Source organism: Nerophis ophidion, linkage group LG01 (genome assembly GCF_033978795.1).
Source record: "Nerophis ophidion isolate RoL-2023_Sa linkage group LG01, RoL_Noph_v1.0, whole genome shotgun sequence".
In the NCBI taxonomy this organism is placed as follows: Eukaryota; Metazoa; Chordata; class Actinopteri; order Syngnathiformes; family Syngnathidae; genus Nerophis; species Nerophis ophidion.
This window is the reverse complement of record NC_084611.1, coordinates 20,900,288-20,914,102: the sequence shown is the minus strand read 5'-3', so window position 1 is coordinate 20,914,102 and position 13,815 is coordinate 20,900,288. Positions and strand designations below refer to the sequence as shown.

Below are 13,815 nucleotides of genomic sequence, written 5' to 3'. Positions count from 1 at the left end.
TTACACATAGGGCTGCACATTGATGGCCAAAATAAAATACAGAAAATCACGATTATTTATCATGCTATGTTTATTTTAGGTAATACAGTGTTGGGCAGGGGAGTGAAGCATCATTTAATTTTTAATGTCTAATAAAACTAATAAATATCCATCCATCCATTTTCTACCGCTTATTCCCTTTTGGGGACGCGGGGGGCCCTGGCGCCTATCTCAGCTACAATCGGGCGGAAGGCGGGGTACACCCTGGACAAGTCGCCACCTCATCGCAGACTAATAAATATCATCCATATATTTAAAGACACACATATTTGTGTTTTTGTTCATTAATAGTATCAATATGTCAGTTTTTTGTATTACATGATGCCTTTATCTGTATTTCGATAGAAAAGTTTTTTTGTTTGTTTGTTTTTTTAGTTATGCACATTTTGTGTAGCTTGACATGTAATAAATGTTTGGAAATGGGTATACTTTATCAGGACAGATCCCACAACATTAACAAAGTGCTATGTAACCTGAATGGCTATTAAAATAATCACTTTGGGAAATGAAAAAAAAAAAAACAGGTAATGGTAAAAAACATGGGGTTTACTTTTTGATATCAATTTAAACACAAAGCAGTTCGGCTAATGAGATAGTCAACTAAACAAGCTTTGATATTCTCCAACAACTCCATGTGGTTCATTGAAACGGTTTGGCCCAAAATAATAAATATTCTCACTTCTAACTGTGACGCTTGCGTTGCATTACGGCGATATTTGGCGTGTTTCCAGGAATAAAGAAAACTGAGGAAGGTAAGTTACAGGTAAAAATGTATTTAATCCAGAGACCAAAAAAAAACAAAAGACGAGTGCCGCTTCAAAAGACACAGAAGCATAGGGAAAGCTACGCAAAATGAAACAAAAACTGACATACTACAAAACAAAAAAATGCTTTGTCACGTGTTGCTGGCATCAAATTCTAAAGTTAATGATTATTTGCAAAAAGAAAAATGTTTATCAGTTTGAACATCAAATATGTTGTCTTTGTAGCATATTCAACTGAATATGGGTTGAAAATGATTTGCAAATCATTGTATTCCGTTCATATTTACATCTAACACAATTTCTCAACTTATATGGAAACGGGGTTTGTGTATGTATATATATATATATATATATATATATATATATATATATATATATATACACACACATATATACACACAGGACTGTCTCAGAAAATTACAATATTGTAATAAAGTCCTTTATTTTCTGTAAAGAAAATAAAAACATGGAAATGTCATACATTCTGGATGCACTACACATCAACTGAAATATTGCAAGCCTTTTGTTATTTTAATATTGCTGATTATGGCATACAGCTTAAGAAAACTCAAAATTCTTATCTTAAAAAAAATGAATATTTCCCCAGACCAAGTAAAAAAAAAGATGTATAACAGCAAAACAAAATCAAACATTTGAAAATGTCAATTAATGCACTAAGTACTTGGTTAGGAATCCTTTCGCATGGATTACTGCATCAATGCAGCGTGGCATGGAGGCAATCGGCCTGTGGTATTGCTGGGTTGTTATGGATGCCCAGGATGCTTCACTAGCGGCCTTTAGCTCATTTGCATTATTGGGTCTGGTGTCTTTCAGCGTCTTCTTCACAATACCCCACAAATTCTCTATAGGGTTCAGGTCAGGGGAGTTGGCAGGCCAATCGTGGACCGTAATGCCATGGTCAATACACCAGTTACAGGTGGTTTTGGCACTCTGGGCAGGTGCCAGATCATGCAGGAAAATTACGTATTGGCACTTTGGGCAGGTTCCAGTTCATGCTGGAAATGATGATTAAAGGTAAATTGAGCAAATTGGCTATTTCTGGCAATTTATTTAAGTGTGTATCAAACTGGTAGTCCTTCGCATTAAACAGTACCCAAAAAGTAGCTATTGATTTCAAAAAGGTTGGTGACCCCTGTTGTAGACTGTTCAGTTTTAGTTTCATTCTGCATAGCCTTCCCTGAGCTTAAATGCCTTTTCTTAGGGCCACTCGCCTTTTGTTTACTTTTGGTTTAAGTATTAGACAGCTTTTTACCTGCACACTGCCTGCCCCCGTTTCCGACATCTACAAAGCTAGTAGCTACCGGCTGCCACCTACTGATATGGAAGAATATTACACGGTTACTCTGCTTAGCTCTAGACAGCACCACCACTTAAAGGCCTACTGAAACCCACTACTACCCACCACGCAGTCTGATAGTTTATATATCAATGATGAAATATTAACATTGCAACACATGCCAATACGGCCTTTTTAGTTTACTAAATTGCAATTTTAAATTTCCCGGGAGTTTCGTCTTTGAAACGTCGTGTAATGATGACGTGTACGCAAGACGTCACTGGTTTTTAGGAAGTAGGAGCGCTGCGCACACACACAGCTAAATGTCGTCTGCTTTAACGGCATAATTATACAGTTTTTTGGACATCTGTGTTGCTGAATCTTTTGCAATTTGTTTAATTAATAATGGAGGAGTCACAGTAGAAATATGGAGTTGGGAAGCTTTAGCCTTTAGCCACACAAACACACGGTGATTCCTTGTTTAAAATTCCTGGAGGTGAAACTTTCCTATGGACCAGAGTGCGGTCAAGAGAACATGGATCCCGACCACATGTCAACCAGCAGGTTTCGGTGAGAAAATTGTGGTTAAAAAGTCAGTTCTTACCGGTGAAAAGCTGAGCTTGTGCCGTCCATAGCTGCAGTCGACTCCCCTGAGACACTGCGCGTCAAGACACCCGTGGAGACACCCTTCCAAATATCAGGTACTATTAAACTCACATAACACTAGCAACACAATAGAAAGATAAGGGATTTCCCAGAATTAACCTAGTAAATGTGTCTAAAAATATTTGAATCCATCCCAATACAATCGCATTTTTTGTTGTCGTATTTTTTCTAGTCCGTCGCTATCAATATCCTTAAACACGAATCTTTCATCCTCGCTCAAATTCCATCCATCCATTTTCTACCGCTCATTCCCTTTCGGGGTCGCGGGGGGCGCTGGCGCCTATCTCAGCTACAATCGGGCGGAGGGCAGGGTACACCCTGGACAAGTCGCTCCTCGCTCAAATTAATGGGGAAATTGTCGTTTTCTCGGTCTGAATATCACTTTTTGTTGGAGGCTCCCATTATAAACAATGTGAATATGTGAGGAGCCATCAAACATGTGACGTCATCGTCTGCGACTTCCGGTAGAGGCAATGCATTTTTCTTAGCACCGAAAGTTGCGAACTTTATCGTGGATGTTCTCTACTAAATCCTTCCAGCGAAAATAAGGCAATATCGCGAAATGATCAAGTATGACACATAGGATGGACCTGCTATCCCCGTTTGAATAAGAAAATCTCATTTCAGTAGGCCTTTAACTTTGTGAGTGATTATGATTGACGGCACCTGTTGACTTCTCTGAGCCCATTTAAATAGGGCTCATGTGCAGTCATTAGACTAAGTTACAAAAGCGACAATGGGAAAGTCAAAGGAACTCAGCACAGATCTGAAAAAACAAATCATTGACTTCACGGTGGCAGAGGGGTTAGTGCGTCTACCTCACAATACGAAGGTCCTGAGTAGTTTTGGGTTCAATCCCGGGCTCGGGATCTTTCTGTGTGGAGTTTGCATGTTCTCCCCGTGAATGTGTGGGTTCCCTCCGGGTACTCCGGCTTCCTCCAGCTTCCAAAGACATGCACCTGGGGTTAGGTTGATTGGCAACACTAAATTGGCCCTAGTGTGTGAATGTGAGTGTGAATGTTGTCTGTCTATCTGTGTTGGCCCTGCGATGAGGTGGCGACTTGTCCAGGGTGTACCCGCCTTCCGCCCGATTGTAGCTGAGATAGGCGCCAGCGCCCCCCCCAAAGGGAATAAGCGGTAGAAAATGGATTGATGAATGGATGACTTGAACAAGTCAGTAAAGTCCCTTGGAGCCATTTGAAAGCATCTTAAGGAAATCTCATTTCAGTAGGCCTTTAACAACAACATATAATTTGCAGACTATAATTACTGGTTTGCAAAAAATATTTTTAACACAAATTGGTGAAATTACCTAATATCCCACGGCACACCAGACTGTGTATCTCCGCGGCACAGTGGTTGAAAACCCCTGAACTAATATACAAAAGTAACACTGACCAACCGTAGATGACAAAAGTGCTAAAGTTTTAAATTGTTATCAAACAATCCTTGCTTTCGTGTCAAAATGCGTTACATTCTATTCACTTATTTCGGTCAGTTTCAAACGGCTCTTGCTAATAAATGAGTTAAAAAAAAAACAGACTTTGACTTGACATGAGCGTCAGCTACACGACAACAAAAATAAAGCGCACTGTCTTTCGTGCTCAAACCATAATAAATCCGTATGTACAGTAAGAATAACCAATCCATACGGACCTTTGGAAAGAATCTTGGAAATTGACTGAGCCAGGGAAGGTTTTTCTGCGACCATCACGATTGTCCTCATTTTGTAGTCCTTTGCAGAAATTCAATAACTCAAAAACGTACACACCGGAAATGGCGTTCGTGGTTTTCTCCTTCTTCCTGTAGGCTGACTTGCAGTTGAATTACGGCTTGAAGTGTTATACTCCCATCTGTTGGCCTGGAGTGAGAAGCAGGCAAAATAAGACAATATGAGGTATAAATTATACCTGTCACTGTCGGTTTTACAGTACAGGTCCTGTACTGTAAAACTGATCCCACAAAATGGTTGATTGATTTGATTGATTATATGACCGAAATAAACTTATTTCAACACACACACACACACACACACAAACACACACACTATCCCATATCACAGAGGTCACCAACCATTTTTAAAACCAAGAGCTACTTCTTGGGTACTGATTAATGCGAAGGGCTACCAGTTTGATACACACTTAAATAAACTGCCAGAAATAGCCAAACTGCTCAATTTACCTTTGATAAATAAATTTATATATGTATATAAAAAAAATGGACATTTCTGTCTGTCATTCAGTCGTACATTTTTTTTTTCCTTTTACGGAAGGTTTTTTGAAGAGAATAAATTATCAATCAATCAATCAATCAATGTTTACTTATATAGCCCTAAATAACTAGTGTCTCAAAGGGCTGCACAAACCACTACGACATCTTCGGTAGATTTCGGTAAATTATGAAAAAAACACTTTGAAAAAAACGGTTTAAAATAGGAGAAAACACGAAAAAAATGAACATTAAATTTTGAAACATATTTTATCTTCAATTTCGACTCTTTATAGTTCAAAATTCAACCGAAAAAATTTGAGAAAAACTAGCTAATTCGAATCTTTTTTAAAAAAATTAAAGAAGAATTTATGGAACAGTAATTTTTCCTGATTAAGATTAATTTTAGAATTTTGATGACATGTTTTAAATAGGTTAAACTCCAATCTGCACTTTGTTATAACAAATTGGACCAAGCTATATTTGTAACAAAAAAAATCATTATTTCTTCTAGATTTTCCAGAACAAAAATTTTAAAAGAAATTCAAAAGACTTGGAAAAAAGATTTACATTTGATTCTACAGAATTTCTAGATTTGCCACAATATTTTTATTTTATTTTAATCATAACAAGTTTAAATAAATATTTCACAAATATTCTTCGTCGGAAAAACAGAAGCTAAAATTAATAATTAAATCAAAATGTATTTATTATTCTTTACAATAAAAAAAAAAATTGAACATTGATTTAAATTGTCAGTAAAGAAGAGGAAGGAATTCAAAAGGTAAAAAGATGTGTGTTTAAAAATCCCAAAATCATTTTTAAGGTTGTATTTTTTCTCTATTATTGTCTTTCTGAAAGTCATAAGAAGCAAAGTAAAAAAATAAATGAATTTATTTAAACAAGTGAAGACCAAGTCTTTAAAATATTTTCTTGGATTTTCTAATTCGATTTCAGTTTTGTCTCTCTTAGAATTAAAAATGTCGAGTAAAGCGAGACGAGCTTGCTAGTAAATAATCCATCCATCCATCCATCCATCATCTTCCGCTTATCCGAGGTCGGGTCGCGGGGGCAGCAGCCTAAGCAGGGAAGCCCAGACTTCCCTATCTCCAGCCACTTCGTCTAGCTCTTCCCGGGGGATCCCGAGGCGTTCCCAGGCCAGCCGGGAGACATAGTCTTCCCAACGTGTCCTGGGTCTTCCCCGTGGCCTCCTACCAGCTGGACGTGCCCTAAACACATCCCTAGGGAGGCGTTCGGGTGGCATCCTGACCAGATGCCCGAACCACTTCATCTGGCTCCTCTCGATGTGAAGGAGCAGCGGCTTTACGTTGAGTTCCTCCCGGATGGCAGAGCTTCTCACCCTATCTCTAAGGGAGAGCCCCGCCACCCGGCGGAGGAAACTCATTTCGGCCGCTTGTACCCGTGATCTTATCCTTTCGGTCATGACCCAAAGCTCATGACCATAGGTGAGGATGGGAACGTAGATCGACCGGTAAATTGAGAGCTTTGCCTTCCGGCTCAGCTCCTTCTTCACCACAACGGATCGATACAACGTCCGCATTACTGAAGACGCCGCACCGATCCGCCTGTCGATCTCACGATCCACTCTTCCCCCACTCGTGAACAAGACTCCTAGGTACTTGAACTCCTCCACTTGGGGCAGGGTCTCCTCCCCAACCCGGAGATGGCACTCCACCCTTTTCCGGGCGAGAACCATGGACTCGGACTTGGAGGTGCTGATTCTCATTCCGGTCGCTTCACACTCGGCTGCGAACCGATCCAGTGAGAGCTGAAGATCCCGGCCAGATGAAGCCATCAGGACGACATCATCTGCAAAAAGCAGAGACCTAATCCCGTGGCCACCAAACCGGAACCCCTCAACGCCTTGGCTGCGCCTAGAAATTCTGTCCATAAAAGTTATGAACAGAATCGGTGACAAAGGACAGCCTTGGCGGAGTCCAACCCTCACTGGAAACGTGTCCGACTTACTGCCAGCAATGCGGACCAAGCTCTGACACTGATCATACAGGGAGCGGACTGTTCAATAAGACAGTCCGATACCCCGTACTCTCTGAGCACTCCCCACAGGACTTCCCGAGGGACACGGTCAAATGCCTTCTCCAAGTCCACAAAGCACATGTAGACGGGTTGGGCAAACTCCCATGCGCCCTCAAGAACCCTGCCGAGAGTATAGAGCTGGTCCACAGTTCCACGACCAGGACGAAAACCACACTGTTCCTCCTGAATCCGAGGTTCGACTATCCGGCGTAGCCTCCTCTCCAGTACACCTGAATAAACCTTACCGGGAAGGCTGAGGAGTGTGATCCCACGATAGTTGGAACACACCCTCCGGTCCCCCTTCTTAAAGAGAGGGACCACCACCCCGGTCTGCCAATCCAGAGGTACCGCCCCCGATGTCCACGCGATGCTGCAGAGTCTTGTCAACCAAGACAGCCCCACAGCATCCAGAGCCTTAAGGAACTCCGGGCGGATCTCATCCACCCCCGGGGCCTTGCCGCCGAGGAGCTTTTTAACTACCTCAGCGACCTCAGCCCCAGAAATAGGAGAGTCCACTACAGATTCCCCAGGCACCGCTTCCTCAAAGAAAGACGTGTTGGTGGGATTGAGGAGGTCTTCGAAGTATTCCCTCCACCGATCCACAACATCCGCAGTCGAAGTCAGCAGAACACCATCCGCACCATACACGGTGTTGATAGTGCACTGCTTCCCCTTCCGGAGGCGCCGTATGGTGGTCCAGAATCGCTTCGAAGCCGTCCGGAAGTCGTTTTCCATGGCTTCCCCGAACTCTTCCCATGTCCGAGTTTTTGCCTCCGCGACCGCTAAAGCTGCACACCGCTTGGCCCGTCGGTACCCGTCCACTGCCTCCGGAGTCCTATGAGCCAAAAGAACCCGATAGGACTCCTTCTTCAGCTTGACGGCATCCCTCACTGCTGGTGTCCACCAACGGGTTCTGGGATTACCGCCACGACAGGCACCAACAACCTTGCGGCCACAGCTCCAATCAGCCGCCTCGACAATAGAGGTTCGGAACATGGTCCACTCGGTCCACTAGTAAATAAATACAATTTAAAAAATAGAGGCAGCTCACTGGTAAGTGCTGCTATTTGAGCTATTTTTAGAACAGGCCAGCGGGCGACTCATCTGGTCCTTACGGGCTACCTGGTGCCCGCGGGCACCGGGTTGGTGACCACTGCCATATCAATTAAAAGTGACGTTTAAAAAGTTTAAAACAGTGCACCTCCACAAACGGTTTCAGGTAGGCTTTTTGATGAAAACCACACGGCGCATTTGGCGAGAAAACACCAAAGTATTGACTTTTTTTAAAATGTATTTTTACATTGATCACGCAACACTAACTTTTCGTTAGTTTGTATTTGGAACGATTGAACGACCACGCCCTTTCAATCCTTTGTGTACAGAAAGGTAAACATTCTAAGCCCACGATCACGTATTTTGACCATGGTAAGACCAAATATGTACAATCTAATGCAGGGGTCGGGAACCCTTTTTGGCTGAGAGAGCCAAGAAAGCCAAATAATTTAAACTGTATTTCTATAAGAGCCATATCATTTTTTTTTAACACTGAACACAAATAAACGTGTGCATTTTTAAGTAAGACCAACATTTCTAGAGTACAATAGGTCTCTTATTCTATGTAATAATATTGTTATTCTGAAGCTAACTGTGGAAGGGGCGTGGCCTGCGGGCCTGCAGCGAAGCAGGGTGTGCCAGGACCGGCTTCAAAATCAGCGACAGGTGCGTAGAAGGTCCACCTAGGCCTTGTTATCTAATCACCTGTTGCTCTGTTATAAGCAGCAGCCAGGAGGAGAGACGGGGTTGGAACTGGAGCCAGAACGGAAGAGAAAAAGACAATTGCTGGAAAACAACTGAGAGACTTATTGAAAAATAAAACAATATTGTAACCCTGAAACCCCCAGGAGGGCAAGCCCCACACTAACCAATAATAAATAAATTACTTCTTACCATTAACGGAACTTCTTGAACATATAAAAGCATGAGAATATTTTTATTGTGAATGTTATTTCTAACACTGTGATTACAAGTGGAATTAATCATTACTTGTCCGGGAGCCAGATGCAGTCATCAAAAGAGCCAACTTTGGCTCGCAAGCCATAGGTTCCCTACCCCTGATCTAATGTATGGGTGTCAAACTCTGGCCCGCGGGCCAAATTTGGCCCACCGTGTAACCTCATTTGGCCCTTGAGGCAATATCAAATTAACATTAGAACTGGCCCGCCGGTGCTATTCAGCGGCTGTGCCGCTGCAACACCGCATTCACCGCTAATACTCATACTTGCCAACCCTCCCGATTTTCCCAGGAGACTCCCGAAGTTCAGTGTCCATTCCGAAAATCTCCCGGGATTACCATTCTCCCGAATTTCTCATGATTTCCACTCGGACCACAATATTGGGGGCGTCACGTCCGCTTTTCCTCCATACAAACAGTGTGCCGACCCAGTCACATAATGTAAGCGGCCTGTAAGCACACCTAAGTGAATGCAAAGCATACTTGGTCAACAGCCATACAAGTCACACTGAGGGTGGCCGTATAAACAGATTTAACACTGTTACAAATATGCGCCACACTGTGAACCCACACCAAACAAGAATGACGAACACATTTCGGGAGAACATCTGCAACGTAACACAGCAGAACAAATACCCAGGACCCCTTGCAGCATTAACTCTTCCGGGACGCTACAATATACACAGCTACCACCAAACCCGCCCACTTTATTGTTATTTTATTTTCAAATTTATAAGCCTGTGGAAAAAGTTAATGTTGATATGTATTTTAGAAGGCTGCAAATATCCATCCATCCATTTCTACCGCTTATTCGCGGGGGGCGCTGTTGCCCATCTCAGCTACAATTGGGCGGAAGGCACACACCCTGGACAAGTCGCTACCTCATCGCAGGGCTGCAAATAGAAAAGAGGCATTACATTTTGTATTTAAATTTGATTAATGTACCATGAATTTTTTTCTGTTTGTTTTTGAAAGTTGATTTTGCACTATTAAGTTATATTAGTGTTACTTGTTCCATATTCAGTGTTAAAGCAAATCAGTGTAGCAAACTGCGCAATAATTAATGTTTTATTCCTGCACTTTCCCTTGCTACTTCAAGGCTTGAATGTTTGATTCATTCATTATTGTTATTTTATTTTCAAATGTATTATTAGCCTGTGGAAAATGTTTTATTTGATATTCACCTCAGAAGGCTGCAAATAAAAATGGGCCTTCAATGTTTATTTAAATGTTATTTGATATGCCATTGATATTCTTTAATTATTATTTTTTAAAACTCGATTTTGCATCTAGGGCAGGGCTAGGGAACCTATGGCTCGCGAGCCAGATGTGGCTCTTTTGATGACTGCATCCGGCTCTCGGATAAATCTGGGCTGATATTACTTAACACAATAAGTAATGAAAAATTCCAGTTGTAATTAAAGTGTTAAAAATTACGGTCAAAATATAAAACACATTTTCATGCATTTTTAATCCATCCATCCATTTTCTACCGCACCTGTTCAAGAAGTTGCGTTAATGGTAAGAAGTTATTTATTTATTATTGGTTAGTGTGGGGTTTGCCCTCCTGGGGGTTCTTCAGACCATCAAGTACCGACATGAGAGCCTGTTTCAAAGTTACATTATTGTTTTATTTTTCAATAAGTCTCTCAGTTGCTTTCCAGCAATTGTCTTTTTCTCTTTCGTTCTCACTCGCGCTCTGGCTTCAGCCTCAACCCTGTCTCTCGTCCTGGCTGCTGCTTATAACAGAGCGACAGGTGATTAGATAACAAGGCCCAGGTGGGCAGTCTACGCACCTGTCGCTGATTTCGAGTCCTATCCTGGCAAAACACCGCTTCGCTGCAGGCCCGCAGGCCACACCCCCTCCACAATTAGATTCAGAATGACAATTATATTACAAAGAATAAGAGACCTATTATACTCTAGAAATGTTGGTCTTACTTAAAAATGCATTGGTTTCGTTGTGTTCAGGGTTAAAACATTTTTTATATGGCTCTTACAGAAACACATTTTAAAATATTTGGCTTTCTTGGCTCTCTCAGCCAAAAAGGTTCCCGACCCCTGATCTAGGGCCAATTTAGTGTTGCCAATTAACCTATCCCCAGGTGCATGTCTTTGGAAGTGGGAGGAAGAATGTGAGTGTGAATGTTGTCTATCTATCTGTGTTGGCCCTGTGATGAGGTGGCGACTTGTCCAGGGTGTACCCCGCCTTCCGCCCGATTGTAGCTGGGATAGGCGCCAGCGACCCCAAAAAGGGAATAAGCGGTAGAAAATGGATGGATGGATGGATTTTGTATCTAACCCTAAAGTTATATAAGCCTTGGTTGTTCAATATTCAATGCAAAACTTGTTTGGGTCCCGATTAAAAGGTTAATTTGTTCAACCTCGGCCCGCGGCTTTGTTCAGTTTTAAATGTTGGCCCACTCTGTATTTGAGTTTGACACCCCTGGTCTAATAGATGCAGGTAACCACCTGGGCTGGTTGATATGTTAAGAAAGCAAGTGTTGTGGAAACCAGACGAGCCAGTTTCGGGTGTCGTGATATTGTTGGGGGCGGGGCTTGTCAAAGGTGACTGTTGCTTTCCTTGTGGGATCGAGACGAACATGGGCAAGATTGAGGCGTTTGAGATCACCTTCGACCGAAATAAAGAAGTGTATACACCCGGCGAATCCATCACGGGGACCGTGACAGTCAAAGTGGGGCAAAAGATACATTGTAAAGGTAAGAAAACATAACTGTACATGTATTCGTCTTTATGCTGAAAGACAGGAACTCTGATCTCGTCTAACAAGGAAGCACAATATCCTTCAGAATACAACAGAACCTAACGTGTCGGAAACTAGATTTATGTAATTTACTAATCGTTTAGATTATAAAGCATACATACTGGTTTATGTTTTTTTGTTTAGAACAGACATTATTTAAAAATTATTAAAAAAAAAACATGGGTCTAGGGGTCCTGTGTGCGCGTGCGCATCTCACCTTGTGTACCGTGCGGCGCAGTTGGAAGAGTGGCGGTTTGATTGATTGATTAATTGAAACTTTTATTAGTATATTGCACAGTACAGTACATATTCTGGACAGTTGACCACTAAATGGTAACACACAAATACGTTTTTCCACTTGTTTCAGTCAGGGTCCACGTTAATCAATTCATGGTAATGTCATCGATGAAACAGGAGCCCCACAGAAAAAAGTCACACACAGTTTGGTAGTGTCTATAAAGTCTATGACAATGCTGTAGAACTGAATAAATGCGTGATGATTTTGGTGTATTGTTTTTTAATCATCCTTTGTGTGTGTGTGTGTGTGTGTGCGTGTTTGAGTGTGTGTGCGTGTGCGAATATATATATATATATATATATATATATATATATAATGTGTGTATGTATATATATATATACATATGTGTGTATGTATATATGTGTGTGTGTATATATATATATATATATATATATATATATATATATATATATATATATATATATATATATATATATGTATATGTATGTATGTATATATGTATATATGTATGTATGTATGTGTGGAACGATCATCAGGAGACCATCTCCTGATGATTGAGGGAACCCCTCATGAAACAGTTCTGTAGAGATGAAGTAGTCTTGTGATTTTTCACACACATACATATTGCGCTCTACCACGGTATCGATCACTATTCTCTGGATAATCCAATCAAGATATATATATATATATATATATATATATATATATATATATATATATATATATATATATATATATATATATGAATGTATGTGTATATATATACAGTATATATGTATGTATATATATATATACATATATGTATATATGTGTGTATATGTATTTGTATATGTATTTATATATATATACATATATGTTTATATGTGTATATATGTATGTGTATATGTATATATATATGTGTGTGTGTGTGTGTGTATATATATATATATATATATATATATATATATAAAAATGTGTATATATGTGTGTGTATATATATATGTATATATATATATGTATATGTATGTGTATGTATATATATATGTATATGTATGTATGCATGTATATATATATATATATATATATACATATATATATATATATATATATATATATATATATATATATATATATACATATATATATATATATATATATATATATATATATATATACATATATATATATATATATATATATATATATGTATATATATATATATATATGTATATATATATATATATATGTATGTATGTATAGGCAAGGCAAGGCAGCTTATTTGTATAGCACTTTTCATACACAAGGCAGACTCAAAGTGCTTCACAAACAACAAAGTGAAATGAAATAAAATAAAATAAAAGCAAAATTAAAATGCAGGCAATACAAATAAAAACAGTGCAGACGTTAAAAGGTAAAAGATTAAAAGATTTAGCTGAAAGCTAAGGTGAACATAAACGTTTTCAGTTTAGTTTTAAAAGTAGTCAGAGTTGGGGAAAGTCTGCCACCTTCAGGAAGTTTATTCCAGCTATTTGTTGCATAGTGACTGAATGATGCTCTCCCTTGATTTGAGTTTACTCTGGGAACCACTAACAGATTGGTCTCAGAAGATCTTAGTGATCTAGAGGGGTTATATAGTGGGAGCATATCAGTGATGTACTTCGGCCATAGACCATGTAGTGATTTATATGTGAGCAGGAGGATTCTGAAATCAATTCTCTGATGTACAGGGAGCCAATGTAAGGATTTAAGAATTGGTGTAATGTGCTCAC

At 40.1% G+C, this 13,815-nt stretch overlaps 2 protein-coding genes across 4 annotated transcripts in view; one reads left to right on the top strand and one right to left on the bottom strand.

Moving 5' to 3' along the window:
* top3b (DNA topoisomerase III beta) overlaps nucleotides 1–4,566 on the bottom strand; it is a 75,995-nt gene extending 71,429 nt beyond the window's left edge. For 2 of the 3 annotated variants that reach the window (XR_009806487.1, XM_061897988.1), the window contains exon 1: nucleotides 4,423–4,566. Coding sequence is in view for 1 of the 3 variants with exons in the window: in XM_061897988.1 (XP_061753972.1) it covers nucleotides 4,423–4,492 (70 nt within the window). In the remaining 2 variants the exon portion in view is untranslated. Of the gene's footprint in view, nucleotides 1–2,704; nucleotides 2,788–4,422 lie in introns of all 3 variants that reach the window. The other variant, XM_061897995.1, reaches the window with a different exon arrangement.
* A 7,014-nt stretch (nucleotides 4,567–11,580) lies between these two features.
* arrdc1a (arrestin domain containing 1a) overlaps nucleotides 11,581–13,815 on the top strand; it is a 37,128-nt gene continuing 34,893 nt past the window's right edge. The window contains exon 1 of the mRNA XM_061897975.1: nucleotides 11,581–11,764. Coding sequence (XP_061753959.1) covers nucleotides 11,647–11,764 — 118 coding nt within the window. The 5' untranslated portion in view covers nucleotides 11,581–11,646. The remainder of the gene's footprint in view (nucleotides 11,765–13,815) is intronic.